Genomic DNA, 15000 nt, shown 5'->3' on the forward strand with positions numbered 1-15000 from the left:
AGAAAGATCTTTGTTTCATAAGAAGTCAAAGTCAATCAGTTGGAAACATATGTGACCCTTCGTCTCAAAACGGTATTTTGTCGGGATGGACCAGCTGCTAAAAAGTCAAATTATAGTTTAACTGGTCAAAAATATGACACATTGGTATTTAGCACAGTAAAATATGATATTCCTCCTCCTCTATAAAGCATATAAACCTAACTTAAGCATGATATTTCTGGCTACAAATTCCATTCTCAGCATCTTAATCATCCCGACTTAATACCGTTTTGACCTCTATAAAGCATATAAACCTAACTTAAGCATGATATTTCTGGCTACAAATTCCATTCTCAGCATCTTAATCATCCCGACTTAATACCGTTTTGAGACGAAGGGTCACATATTGATCAATGAGATTGCAGTTTGAAACAAATTGGACTGATCAAATGTTTTCGTTACACCGTTTCCATTTTGAGTCAGTTGACAGCTTGAAGAGGAAAGGGTGGGGCTTATTTTGTAATGACCAGCATGAAATCATGTAATTGAATCTTCTTTGAGCTGTATCCTCCAGCTCTTTGGGACATGCTGTCATCAGCCCTTGTGGTCAATTGTCAGCTATTTAATCCTCCTCCCCTTTTTCTTAGAGTTCTCACACATTTTGGATTGATTTAAGAATATAACATTTGTATTATATCTTACTTTATCTTATTTTACTAAAAGCTTAATTAATATAGGAATTATCATTTAAATGCCTTATACAATAGTTTATAATGACGGAATGTCATAGAGCCTGCATTCATTGTATCATTCACAGACAGTTTTACACAACTTTGAATGAAAGGTAAAATATATCAATAAAATCGAAAAATACTGTCATAGAATATCGATTATTGGAAATTGTTCATGATGGAATGAACAAAGTTCATAGTATAATGAAATATTAATGACAAAAATAATCATGAAAGCAACAACCATAATAATCATACATAAGTCTCTGATAAATTATCATGATTTAACATTGTGTCTGATGTCATGCATTTTACTTGTCAACCAATCTGCAAAATCATGAAAGTAATGGAAATAATAATAATAATAATAATAATAATAATAATAATAATAATAATAATAATAATAATAATAATAATAATAATAATAATAATAATAATAATAATATAATCTTTATTGTCCAAATCAAATGCAATTCATGTGAGGTAAACAATGCTCAAACAGTTTGGTTCATGGTATGAACATCAACACATTCAAATACAGATTGACATAGAAACAATTATATCCACATGGAAATTTAAAGTTTAAAAGTTAAATAGATAAATGGACAAATTAAACAAACAAATAAATGAATAGATAAATAAATAAATAATTAAAAATTAACAAAATCAAATTGAACTCTCTATCAAATAAGATTTTAAATTGATTCAAAGAACATGCATTTTTTGTCTTAAAACAGAGACTATTTATGTTTTCACTATACGGATAATAAATGAGTTCTGAATTATTTTGGTCTGAAATCTTGGAATATATATTTGATATTTGTCGCCTCTGATATACGTAATCTTGGGAAATGTAAACAAAATTGATAACATCTTGTAGAGCTGAATTAAGTCTCCCCTAATTCTTTTGAATTTGAGACTAGGTAGATCGAAAGAATGCTAAACGCTCGTAAAATTGCCATGTTCTCAAGCTCGGGAAGCAATTTTGTTGCTTGTCTTTGAATCTTTTCAAGACCTATTGACGGCCTTAGATATATTTGGCTCCAAACATTATATTATTAAACTCTTTTTTTTTTACCTTCATTTGATTTTCGGACCCAAGGTTACGAAATATTCAATATTGATCAAAAACTGTATCGTAACATTTCAGATGTATACAGAAAATCATTTTAAAATGTGAAGGTCAGAAGTCATTAATTTTTCGATAAATGACTGCTTACTTTGACCTTTGATTTAAATTGTTTAAGCCAATAACACGATTACGTCACAAGCTGTCATTAATGCTTTTTTAGCTTAACCTGGTTTTTCCCTATTAGCGACTAAAAAAAGAGGTGTTATAATACGCGTAGTTATATTATTAAACGTATCTACACACAAAACTGTGTGTAACCTTTAAAGAATATATTTTATAGTCTGATTGAAATAAATTCATTAAGAAAGAATCATCCAATTGGCTGTTTAAAATAATTAATAACAAGAGACCTCAACATTTTTCCTTCTTTAGATAGTATGCGCTTGGCTAAGAAGTTCATAACATTGCCATCCGGAAGTATAACGGACCAACACACAAAATTCTGTGTTTAACCATGAACTTTTATAATATCTGGATAATACAATTAAGTGAGAATTACTCATAAACGTGGATGGCAAAAAGCAATAACAAAGACCCGAGTGACGTCAACTTCATTCTATCTTTTGATCCACTAAACATGTTATATAGATAGAATGAAGATAACGTCACTCGGGTCTTTGTTATTTTATTTTTTTTTTGCCATCCACGTTCATGAGTAACTCTCACTTAACTGTATATTATCCAGACTATATTCATGGTGACACAGTTTTGTGTGTTGGTCCGTTATACTTCCGGATGGCAATGTTTTGAGCTGCTTAGCCAAGCGCATACTATCTATTCACACCATAGCCCTTTCAAAGCAATAAAAAAATTCGGTCTGGTGGACCTTTTAGTAGAAATATGGCCTGCTCCACCATGAACACTCATTGTATGCCATGAACCACATCTGGACAACGACCTACATTTACGACCAGATACTTTTCTGAATGAATAAATCGATATAAGTAAATCAATAAAAGACTAGCAATACGTCCTTGGCGAAAAATTTGAAAAATCAAATAACCAATTTACTGCCTTACTCTGCAAGACAATGACTATGAATTTTGTTTTCTATTTTTATGGGAAATAATAGATACGCTTAAATCAAATCCATATCTCCACTGAGTAAAAATCTTTTTGAATTTTGAAAATCCATTTAAAAAAAAATTATGCAGTTTCGAAGGTGTCATTTCATTGTATGACCCCAAAGAGAGAAAAATTCCGGAAAATACGGGACGTTTTCCTGCGTTTTTTTTCTGGTTTGTGGCTGTGTGCGGCTATGTGGTCTAGTGATATGGCATTCGCTTTCGGATCAGAAGGTCCTGGGTTCGAGCCTCGCGCTCGGTGCATAGTTGAGTCCTTGGAAAAGGCTCTTTACTCACATTCTCTCACCGTACTCAGGTGTAAAATGAGTACCTGGCCGTTAACAGCGTTGCCTTTGTCCGAAAAATTGTAATATCACCTAACACACGTCATGTCCCGTCCTACATGTTAAATGTTGCTGTTGACCAGGGACCCCTTGTAAAGCGCTTTGAGCAGGTTTAGTGGATATTGCACTATAAAAAAGCTCAATTTAATTTTAATTCTGTATCTCGCTTAATACGTGGAATTGTACATTGAAACTTGGCAATTTTATGGCAATTTTATCAGAAAATATGATGAAGACATCAGAAGAGTTCTAACTTGTATAGTTCTAGTGCTGTATGGCTAGGTTCAACCATAATTTTGCTTAAAAGTTATTGATCATTTGGAACATTTCAGAAGTGTAATTTTGTGTCTATAACCCATACAAATGATACAAAAAATGCTTGCTAAATTATTATCAATCAAGAGAGAGAGAGAGAGAGAGAGAGAGAGAGAGAGAGAGAGAGATAGAGAGAGAGAGAGAGAGAGAGAGAGAGAGAGAGAGAGAGAGAGAGATGGATAGATAGATAGAGAGAGAGATGGCTGTTTTCTCTTCTCACTCATTGAAGTGGAAATGGAGTTGATGTTTTGTGAAAATACGTGAAAAGTACTTATCCTCATCCAATGAAATTTGAAACATAAATAGAAAAAAATGTGCATACATACCATTATTAACGGCAAAAACTCTCCTCTTCGTAGTTTTAGAAATATTTTACTCCCAAGTGTAAACATCTATTTTTAACGGTCTTTTAGTAGTCGCACGAATTTTGCTGTTTGATATAATCTAAAATGACCTTTTTACTAATTGCGTGCATAAACCGCGTCGTAGTGAATCAAAAAAAAAAAAAATATTAGCAAACACGAAGTCTCGTAAGAGAATAAAAAGACAAAGGCTGGTTTGTCATTGAGTACGTCTCTTCTTCTTCTTCTTCTTCTTCTTCTTCTTCTTCTTCTTCTTCTTCTTCTTCTTCTTCTTCTTCGTCTTCTTCTTCTTCTTCTTCTTCTTCTTCTTCTTCTTCTTCTTCTTCTTCTTCTTCTTCTTCTTCTTCTTCTTCTTCTTCTTCTTCTTCTTCTTCTTCTTTCTTCTTCTTCTTCTTCTCTTCTTCTTCTTCTTCTTTTCTTCTTCTTCTTCTTCTTCTCTTCTTCTTCTTCTTCTTCTTTTCTTCTTCTTCTTCTTCTTTTCTTCTTCTTCTTCTTTCTTCTTCTTCTTCTTCTTCTTCTTCTTCTTCTTCTTTCTTCTTCTTCTTCTTCTTCTTCTTCTTTCTTCTTTCTTCTTCTTCTTCTCTTCTTCTTCTTCTTCTCTTCTTCTTCTTTCTTCTTCTTCTTCTTCTTCTTCTTCTTCTTCTTCTTCTTCTTCTTCTTCTTCTTCTTCTTCTTCTTCTTCTTCTTCTTCTTCTTCTTCTTCTTCTTCTTCTTCTTTTCTTCTTCTTCTTCTTCTTCTTCTTCTTCTTCTTCTTCTTCTTCTTTCTTCTTCTTCTTTCTTCTTCTTCTTCTTCTTCTTCTTCTTCTTTTCTTTTCTTCTTCTCTTCTTCTTCTCTTCTTTTTCCTTCCTCTTCTTCTTCTTCTTCTTCTTCTCTTCTTCTTCTTCTCTTTCTTCTTCTTCTTCTTCTTCTTCTTCTTCTTCTTCTTCTTCTTCTTCTTCTTCTTCTTCTTCTTCTTCTTCTCTTCTTCTTCTTCTTCTTCTTCTTCTTCTTCTTCTTCTTCTTCTTCTTCTTCTTCTTCTTCTTCTTCTTCTTCTTCTTCTTCGTGGTCGTCCGTTGTAGTAGCCCCTTAAACAGATGATACAGACTGCAGTTCACATTTATGAATTTCACGACACACACACACACATTTACAAACTCACATATCAAAATACACGCTGTGATCATTTCATTTTTTTTTCACGCTTCCAAGACCCTTTCAAATTCTGTATTGTTTTTAGTTGCTATCAACTCCTGAGGGAGTTCGTTCCATAAATGAACGTCAGAGGGAAAGAAAGAGTGTAGGCAGTATCTGTTCTTCATGTTGGAATTGACAGTTTGTTGTCGTGTCCCTTTGTTAGTCTGTTTTTTTGTTTAATGTAGTTGGGGAGTTTACTGCTGGTGTTGCCTGTATTCATTTTTGATATATCAGGACTCTTTCAGGAGAGTCATATTCAGGGAATGCGTTTCCTTACCTTATTCCGTCCCTTGATTGGTGGCAAAATGATAATAGGATTCAATAGTCTGATGCCACGTCCGCCCAGCATCGAGCAGCTTGGTTCTAAACAAAGAAAATCGGTACTTTTTATTCTTCATGCTGATTAGAACTTTTTCACATGTCATGTGATCAGAATGTATAAAAGTCAAAACATGATCAGATTAAAAATGTTTTTCTTCTCTGGATACACGTCTATGCTCGTCGGAGAAGTATTTCATAAGGGCGTCCGCCATTGTTCCGAACCAGTTACGAAGTTACTATGCGTCATTACAAGGGAAGTGAAGTCACGACGTTTTGCCCAGCCAAAATGTAGAACACATAGAGATAAGTGTACTTTTATACCATCCGCAATCAGTAACCTGAACTCCTATAAAAAGGGATTCAATAGTCTGATGTCACGTCGTCTGTGTGTGTGCGCGCGCATGCATACGTGCGGGTGCGCCCCCCCCCCCCCTCCCTCCCGTTATGACCAAATGTTTACAGTACACTGTATGTTTGAATGCGCCGCTTGACTGTTATGTGTATGACATGTATTTGTGCTGTTTGTAGAGCATTGTAATTGTAAACACAACACGAATTGCCTTTCTTTTGGACAATAAAGATTATTATTATTACTACTACTACTACTACTACTACTACTACTACTACTACTACTACTACTACTACTACTACTACTACTACTACTACTACTACTACTACTACTGAACCCTATTACCAGAACGGAAACACATGGGATTGTCAGCTAAGCGTTGTTGCTCGTGCGTATGAATACGTGTGATTTGTGTTTTACCTGCACTTATAAGGAAACCATTACCCCACGAGAAATGTTTGTTGTTGTTTTTTTGTTTTTTTACGTCTAAGTCTAAGTTGTTCTCCTTGTCAACGAGATAAAAAAATAATTGTTATTTTCTTTTGCCTTTGGCTATTTATATATTTTCAAAAATTGTTATTACAACCTACCCCTTCCCCCACCCCATATTTTTGGCACGTTTAATTAACAACATCTGTGACCACTCGTCTCATAACAGATTAATATCAGAGTAGTTTAGATACGTCTAAGTCTAAGTTGTTCTCCTTGTCAACGAGATAAAAAAATAATTATTATTTTCTTTTGCCTTTGGCTATTTATATATTTTCAAAAATTGTTATTACAACCTACCCCTTCCCCCACCATATTTTTTTTTTTTTGCACGTTTAATTAACAACATCTGTGACCACTCGTCTCATAACAGATTAAAATCAGAGTAGTTTAGATACTAACAACTTGCACTTATTTGCAGGTCTGATAACCCAATTCCTAATGGGCTCCATCGATGTAATGGAAATCTCAAAAAAATAAAAATAAAAAAAAAAAATAAATAAATGACGCAACATATTGTCCATTACAACAGTGTTAAACTAAGCCCATAAGTTGGTTCGGATGTTAAACCTGCATATATATATATATATATATATATATATATATATATATATATATATATATATATATCTATATATATATATATATATATATATATATATATATATATATATTATATATATTTGGTTTTTTTTTTTTTTTGGTTTTTTAAATTTATTTATTTATTTATTTATTTATTTATTTATTTATTTTTTTAATTTTTGTATTTTTATTATTTTTTTATATATATATCTGTACACGTCGGAACTTAACAATTAATTTTATCAACACAAATATAAAAGTTGGGGTAAGTTGTAATGCTTGGATGATGAGAATGAATATATTATCAAACATCCCAAAACGGTATTATATTGGTATGAATCAGACCTCTAAACAGGATTTTTGTATCGATGTGATTTGAAATACGAATATCAATTATCGATAACAACTGCAAGGAAATAAATTGTATTTATTCCCCACCATAAGGAAAGTATTAAATTAAAATTGAGCTTTTATATAATATCGCAATACCCACTAAACATGCTCAAAGCATTTTACAAGGGATCCCTGGCCAACAGCAACACTAAACATATAGGACAGGACATGACGCCTGTTAGGCGATATTACAGGTTTTTTTTCGGACAGAGGCAACGCTGTTAACGGCAAGGTACTCGTTTTATATCTAAGCACGGTGACAAAACATGAGTAAAGAGCCTTTTCCAAGGACTCAACTATGCGCCGAGCGAGACTCGAACCCAGGACCTTCCGCTCCGAAAGCGAGTGTCATACCACTGGACCACATAGCCGCACAGGAACAGTAATTAACCAAACGTTTCATATTAGTGGTGATAAATATGATTGTCAGCACCAAGTTCATCCCGACATAATACTCTATTGAGGCAGAGGCTATGTGGCCTTGTGGTATGATACCCGCTTTCGGATCGGAAGGTCCTGGGATCGAGCCTCGCTCAGCGCACAGTTGAGTCCTTGGAAAATACTCTTTACTCACATTATTCGCTCAACGTACTCAGGTGTAAAATGAGTACCTAACCGTTACCAACGTTGTCTCTGTCTGGAAAAAAAATTGCATTATCGCCTAACAGCAGCCGTCATGTCTCGTTCTATATACTACGTGTTGCTGTTTGTCAGGGACCCTTTGTAAAGCGCATTGAGCACGTTTAATGGATATTGCACTGTATAAAAGCTCAACATTTAGTTTCTTATAATGACCAAAAAAATAATAAAATAACGATAACAGCAACAACAACAAAAAGAACCCCCAACATACTCTAACATATCACATTTCTAATCTTTACCATTTTTTTGTTTGTTTATTTGTTTATAATCTGGTTCTAACACTTTTTTGTTGTTTGTTTGCAATCTGGCTTTAACCGATACAATACCCCGTTGAGGCGATGTATAACATTGAATTAAAGCATTCTTGATCGCAATTCTAATGTTTTTATTTTCTCTTTTTCTCTTTTCTTTCTATGAAAAAAAAACAACAACCAAACAGTACCACGAGATCTAGTTCTTTCAACGAGAAACCCCGTGAAAACAACGCACCGACGAGAACACAACAGGACTTGGTTGTCCTCACTTTGATCAATGGTAGGTTTTTATTTCCTGGTGATTGGTATTTAATGTTTAACCCTCTCCTTACCAACTATAGGAATATCGTCACATTCGTTACGATGCAACCAACATTTTTCTCTGATTTCTCTACAGCTTTAAACTATAAACGTTCAAGGTTACACTTGGTTATTTGTGTTAGTCAATTATTTTTTTCCGTATGGCAATGTTGTGAGTTTCTTAGCCAAGCGCATATAATATATACCCTTTGTAATGAGGAGAAATACTCATTCTAACGTTTTTGGACGTGTCTTCTCTCAGGCACTGGGCCGCACATCGCACTGTTAGGTATAGGTCTCACCGTGCCCCCTTCTTCCGCCATCTTAAAAACCCCGGAATAACGAAATCAAGTCTTTTGAATTCTATAGATAGTTCGACGATGACGTCACTCGGGTCTTTGTTATTGTTTTTTGCCATCCGCGTTTATGAGTAATGTTCACTGAACTGTACTAACCCGACTATAAACGTTCATGGATACACACAGTTTGGTGTGTTGGTCCGTTATACTTCCGGATGGCAATGTTATGAGCTTCTTATCCAAGCGCATTCTATCTATAAGTATGCGTTTCTATTAAGCGGGTCGATAGTCATGGCTGAGTGGAAAAGCAATAGGAGAGATCGATAGACGGATAAATAGAGAGAAAGAGAGAGAGAGAGAGAGAAAGAGAGAGAGAGAGAGAGAGAGAGAGAAAGAGAGAGAGAGAGGGAGATAGATAGATAGATAGATAGAGAGTGAGAGAGAGAAAGAGAGAGAGAGGGAGAGAGAGAGAGAGAGAGAGAGAGAGAGAGAGAGAGAGAGAGAGAGAAAGAGTGAAATGGAAGAAGGGGGGGGGGGGGGGGGGGGGGGTGAATATGTTGTGCATGGATGTGGGCGAGTGTAATGTTTGGTTGCACGCTCGCGTCTATGTATGTTTGAGTATGTGTGTGTGTGTGTGTGTGTGTGTGTGTGTGTGTGTGTGTGCATATGAATGAATGAAAGAGAGAATCATTTGGAGTTCGAAAGAGTTAACTTGTGTGAGAGCACATGGAGGAGAGACAGGGCCTCTAAAAATACAGTGATCCTTGATTGCCGCTTCCAAATTGCCTAGTAACTGATTCACCCATTATATTTTTTGGAGATTTGTGACCCTCCGCCTCGAAACGGTATTAAGTCGTTTTTTTCAATTTTGGGATTTTGGTACCCAATCATAGCTTATTTTATGCTTTAAAATTTGATACCAAATTTGTAATATTCTGATTATTCATTGCCGAGATATGACCGTTTGAAGTTGGGAGAGTGTAAAAACCAAGTTTTGAGAAAATCGACTTTGATGTGAGGCACCGTTTTCACGCACAGTCAAACAAATGGGCAATGATAATTCATTAGATACAAGCATCGAAAATTTGACGAGAATAGTTAAATTTGGCATGAGCTTAAATATACATTTAATAATGTACATGCACATTTTTGAAACGATCCAATTATTACTTTTGTAGTTATTTATTATTATGTAAGATTTCCTTAAAATAAAGAAAACATCCAAAAAGAAAATATGCGACAATTTTATGACATTGCTCACTTTTTGAAGAATTTTTGATATTTAGATAAAAAAATCAATGAGATGAGAATTATTTATGTGGCATTCTGTCTTATATAATTAAAGAAATACGATTTCAAAATGTCAAAAATTAAATAAGGGTTTATAATTTCAAAGTACAGTTTGAAACTACGTGAAGCCGGGTGGGCAGGGAAAGATATATCACGAAATAGGATGAGAGAGGAAGAGAAAGAATGAGAGAGTAAAACACATACGTGTGTGTGTGTGGTGTGGTGTGTGTGGAGAGAGAGAGAGAGAGAGAGAGAGAGAGAGAGAGAGAGAGAGAGAATGAAAAAGAGAAGCGAGAAGGGGAGGGGAGAGAGACTGCTTGTGCATTAAGAGAGCGGGAGGGAAATAATATAGTAAAGATTGAAGCCTGTATAAGTGTATATATATATATATATATATATATATATATATATATATATATTATATTATATAATAATAATAATAATAATAATAATAATACTTTATTGCATCCCAAAAAGGAAATTTTTTGTACAGACGTGTTGTAATTTACACATAAGATAAAAATACAATGGAAATAGGATGTATATATATAAAAAGGAGCAGCTCTATAACCAGAGCTGCGCTTAATAATATGAATAATTTCAACACTGTAAAATAGTTAAAACTGTCACTATAAATTGAAAAATGAAAAGATTGCAAAACAAATAAATTAATAAAGTAATATTTATATTTTTAAAAAGTAAAAATGAGAAATAATTATATAAAATGATTATTGCTTGTTGTTATAAAGCCTAATACTGGACGGCAGAAAAGATTTTCCAGTGTCTCTCTGTTTTCGTTGAAATAGAGAAAGGGCGACCACTTCTTTCTGACATAATAATTGATGGTCTTAGTGGATGATACTGGTCATTTAATATTTTAGTTATTTTATTTATACAAAATTTCTCGTATAAAAGATCTACATCGTCAACATCATTATGTGTGTGTGTGTGTGTTTGTTTGTATGTGTGAAAGAAACAAAAGGGAGACGGAGAGAGTGAGGTAGGCATGAAGAAAGGGATGGAGGCGGAGCAAAGAATTGTAGGGATAGTTTAAGAAAGCATTTTGTTACAAAGTAAGTCATAGTCAATCAACTGGAAACATATTGACCAATGAGATTGCAATCAAAGAAATGGGCTAGTCAAATTATTCATTGCATTGTTTCAATTTTGAGTCAGATTACAGCTTGAGGAGGAGGGGTGGGGCTTATTGTGTAATGACTTACATGGAAATATGTTATTGAATCTCTCAAGTTTTTCTCAACGTTCACCCACATTGTTGATGTCTAAAAAGACTCCCCTCTATCTATCTATCTATCTATCTATCTATCTATCTATCTATCTATCTATCTATCTATCTATCTATCTATCTATCTATCTATCTATCTATCTATCTATCTACCTACCTATCTATTTATCCACCTACCTATCTATTTATCTATCTATCTACTTATCTACCTATCTATTTATCCATTAACAGGTCTGTCTCTCTGTCTGTTTATCCATACATTTAACTTTTTTTCATTTTTTAGTTCGTGGGGCAAATTCCACACACAACTTTTTCAATTTATTGTCATAAAGTTTCTATTGATGAGGTGATCACACAAACAGGATACAAATATCCCACAGCCATTCACACTTGGATTCTGTACAAATAACATTTAAAAAAGAAACAACATTCATAAATTCCACATTTTCCCTTTACTCGGGTTTCAACATTTTGGGGTTATTCCACACCCATCATGACAAGCATGCAAAAACGAGAATGACACAATTAGGAACAATAATTAACGTCTGAAATGAACACAACAACAATCTTTGTAGACTGTGACATGAGACCACTAGGCCTGGGGATGGGGTCCCGATAGCTCAGTTGGCAGAATACTCGATTCACAATCAAAGGGAAGGAGATCGATCCCAGGTGCTGTCTCGCGATTTGAGTAAGCAGTAAATATCTTCTCCCATTCTGCTGAATCACGAACTGTTCGCCAGTTTAGGTTGTATAATTTGCTAGCACATTTGCAGCCCATCCCTCCAGATGTAACGAAATCGACCGCTTTCATCATATCTGCATGGTCATACGACACCGTATTTTCATGTAATTCATCACCATGATTAGCCAATCTCTATAGAAAAAGGAGAAAAACGGGAACATAAATCCCTTCTAGATCCAGCTCTAAAGCATGGGCAGACATAAGTAACATAATACAGGCCCACAATGCGGCTTATTATTCAAACATGATTAATAGGCTACACACTTCCAAGAATTTTGGATGATGTGATTTTCTAAGAAAAACAAAAGTGAACAAAAAAAAACAAAAACAATTGGATAAGGATATAACGATTTACTTGAAATGATAGCTGAGGTCTTTATTTGTAAAATAAAACCATTGACAGAGGATTTCGATTAAATATTTTCACATAAAAAAAGACATTAGAAATTCGAAACCTGTAGGGTGCGGAATTTAGCTGGAACCTGTCTTTGTAAAATAAAACCATTGACATAGGATTTTGATTAAATATTTTCACACTAGAAATTCGAGACCTGTAGGGTGCGGAATTTTGCTGGAGCCTGTCTTTGTAAAATAAAACCATTGACATAGGATTTTGATTAAATATTTTCCCTGACATTTATAAATCTAAAATAGGCACAACATTTTACTTAAGGCATCTAGAACAGGTTTGGGGGTAAATTTTACATGTCCGATGAATGATTAAGCATTTCTAGCTTGTGCTTCAAAGTTGAAGAACATTTAACAATATTTTGCAATATTTGAAATCAATGAGTGTTGCACTTACCTTCAATGGGCTTGTAAAAGCTTGAAGTAAATATAATGAATGTGGGTGTGGAATTACCCCGAGTGTGTAATCGCCCCACCTTACCAATGCAGCTAGACAAAGAAATAATAGCACGTGGTGTGTATTAAAATGCACAAACACACACATTTGTAACACACGCATGCTGACGTCATGACCCATCGCCCGGGCATTTTAATGGCCGATAGGCGCATGTGATGACCGTTGACCAATCAGAATCATTCATTTGTAAGGTTGTCAGGGAAACCTTGACTTGTTTACAGTTTTTAAAGTTCATTATTGGTTGAACCATGAAATTGTGGAAACAGTCATCCTTTCTCTGAGATAGATAGAGACACGTGGTATGTTACACGCTATTGGGCTGAGGAAAAGACTCAGTCTTACTAAGCCTTGGAAAGAGTGGCTATCTGAGAGAAAGTCAACTCTCGTTTTGAATGTTTCACTGATAGTTGTATTTTTTAACTTGAAATTTATTTAACGTTTCGTCAATGTTTATGTTGAATTATTATGTTTTCATGTGGGAAAATATTTGTAGTTTCTGAAACAACCAAAAACTCAAATTTGATCATTTTGACCATTTCCACTTTAAAACCGTTTTCGTCGTTTTCCAAATCCCGACTTAATACCGCTTCGAGGCGTAGGGTCACATTTAGTTTGAAAGGAGGGCACACACACACACATACACACACATAAACACACAGAGAGCTAGAGAGAGAGAGAGAGAGAGAGAGAGAGAGAGAGAGAGAGAGAGAGAGAGAGAGGGGAGGGGGAGAAAAAGAAAGAAATAGAGATAGGAAGAAAGAAAGAAAGAACGAGAAAGTGTGTGTGTGTGTGTGTGTGTGTGTGTGTGTGTGTGTGAGAGAGAGAGAGAGAGAGAGAGAGAGAGAGAGAGAGAGAGAGAGAGAGAGAGAGAGAGTCGATAAGGTACGTGTGATAAGAGATGGTCTCTTTGTATTTTTTCCATGCAGCCATTAATCAGGATGAATGTTTTTTTTCTTTTGTTAAAAAAAATTGTTTCGGTTTTTTTTTTTTTTGCTTTTTTTTTTTAGATATTGACATTCATTTAGATACGTGTTGTGCATGAAATCGAATTCGTTTTTTTTTTCTTCTTTCAACTTCAACTGAGATAAAGATAATTTTTTGAGTTGTCACCAAATGAGATAATCATATCGATTTTAACGCAATCAATACACAATTTTATGGTAACCGAAACAGGCATTCAATATTCATTCGTAAAAAGCGTTTCCTTGTATGGGCATGATTTATATTAACTTTCCATGTGCTCGAGGTCATTGGTCACATTGCAAAATGTGCTCAAAGTGAAAAGTGTTCACAGGTTTTGAACGATCTAGCATTGCAATTGATCATTGTGTTCAGCTTGACACAGGGTATGTTTACAACTTTGATAAACAAAGCATCGTGTTTACATTTGTTCAGAAATATCCAATCGCTGGACACATATCAAATCACGTGATTGATGACTCAGTTGGACGAAAACATGAAAAAAGATCGCTCCCATTGGACGACCTCTAAATTAAACATGTATAGATAGAATGCGCTTGGCCAAGAGTTCACAACATTGCCATCCTGAAGTATAACGGACCAACACACAAACTCTGTGTAACCATGAACTTTTATAGTCTGGTTAATACAGTTTAGTGAGAACAACTCACAAACGCGGATGGCAAAAACAATAACAAAGGCCTGAGTGACGTCATCTTCGAACTATCTATACACTCTCTTGTTACCCACACACCATCCCTAAATAAGGGGTAGGCTACCTTGCTTGCTGTCCCGCGTGAGGAAAGAAAAGTTTGTTGTGGTCAAAATAATGCATAACATTTAAATAATATTGACACTTGCATGTGAATAAATATAATATTTTATTGGAAACGATAGCTACAATTTAAAAGAAAAAATTAAATAGATAAAGTCAAATATTCAATCTTGTATTGTATTCATTGTGTATTTTTTTTTTAACTAGAGATTTTATATAGTGCAATATCCCAAAAATGTGCTCAAAGCGCTTTACAAATGGTCCCTGATCAACAGTAACACGTAACATGTAGAATGTTAGGCCTGTTTAGGCTGTAAGAGAGTTAGCTTATGAAAAAGGTTATCTAAGAATTTTAGTGCAAAATAATTGTCAATTATATATCAGCAA

The 15000-nt window shown here is 34.6% G+C and overlaps 1 protein-coding gene across 2 annotated transcripts in view; it reads left to right on the forward strand.

Annotated features, from left to right (window-relative positions):
• LOC144980878 (NXPE family member 3-like) overlaps nucleotides 1-15000 on the forward strand; it is a 65315-nt gene that overhangs the window by 22343 nt on the left and 27972 nt on the right. For both annotated transcript variants that reach the window (XM_078928768.1, XM_078928766.1), the window contains one exon: nucleotides 8319-8413. In XM_078928768.1, the coding sequence (XP_078784894.1) occupies nucleotides 8319-8413 (95 nt within the window). The remainder of the gene's footprint in view (nucleotides 1-8318; nucleotides 8414-15000) is intronic.

Source organism: Berghia stephanieae, chromosome 10 (assembly GCF_034508935.2).
Source record: "Berghia stephanieae isolate SIO BIC M18660-M18661 chromosome 10, UCSD_Bste_1.3, whole genome shotgun sequence".
Taxonomy (NCBI): Eukaryota; Metazoa; Mollusca; class Gastropoda; order Nudibranchia; family Aeolidiidae; genus Berghia; species Berghia stephanieae.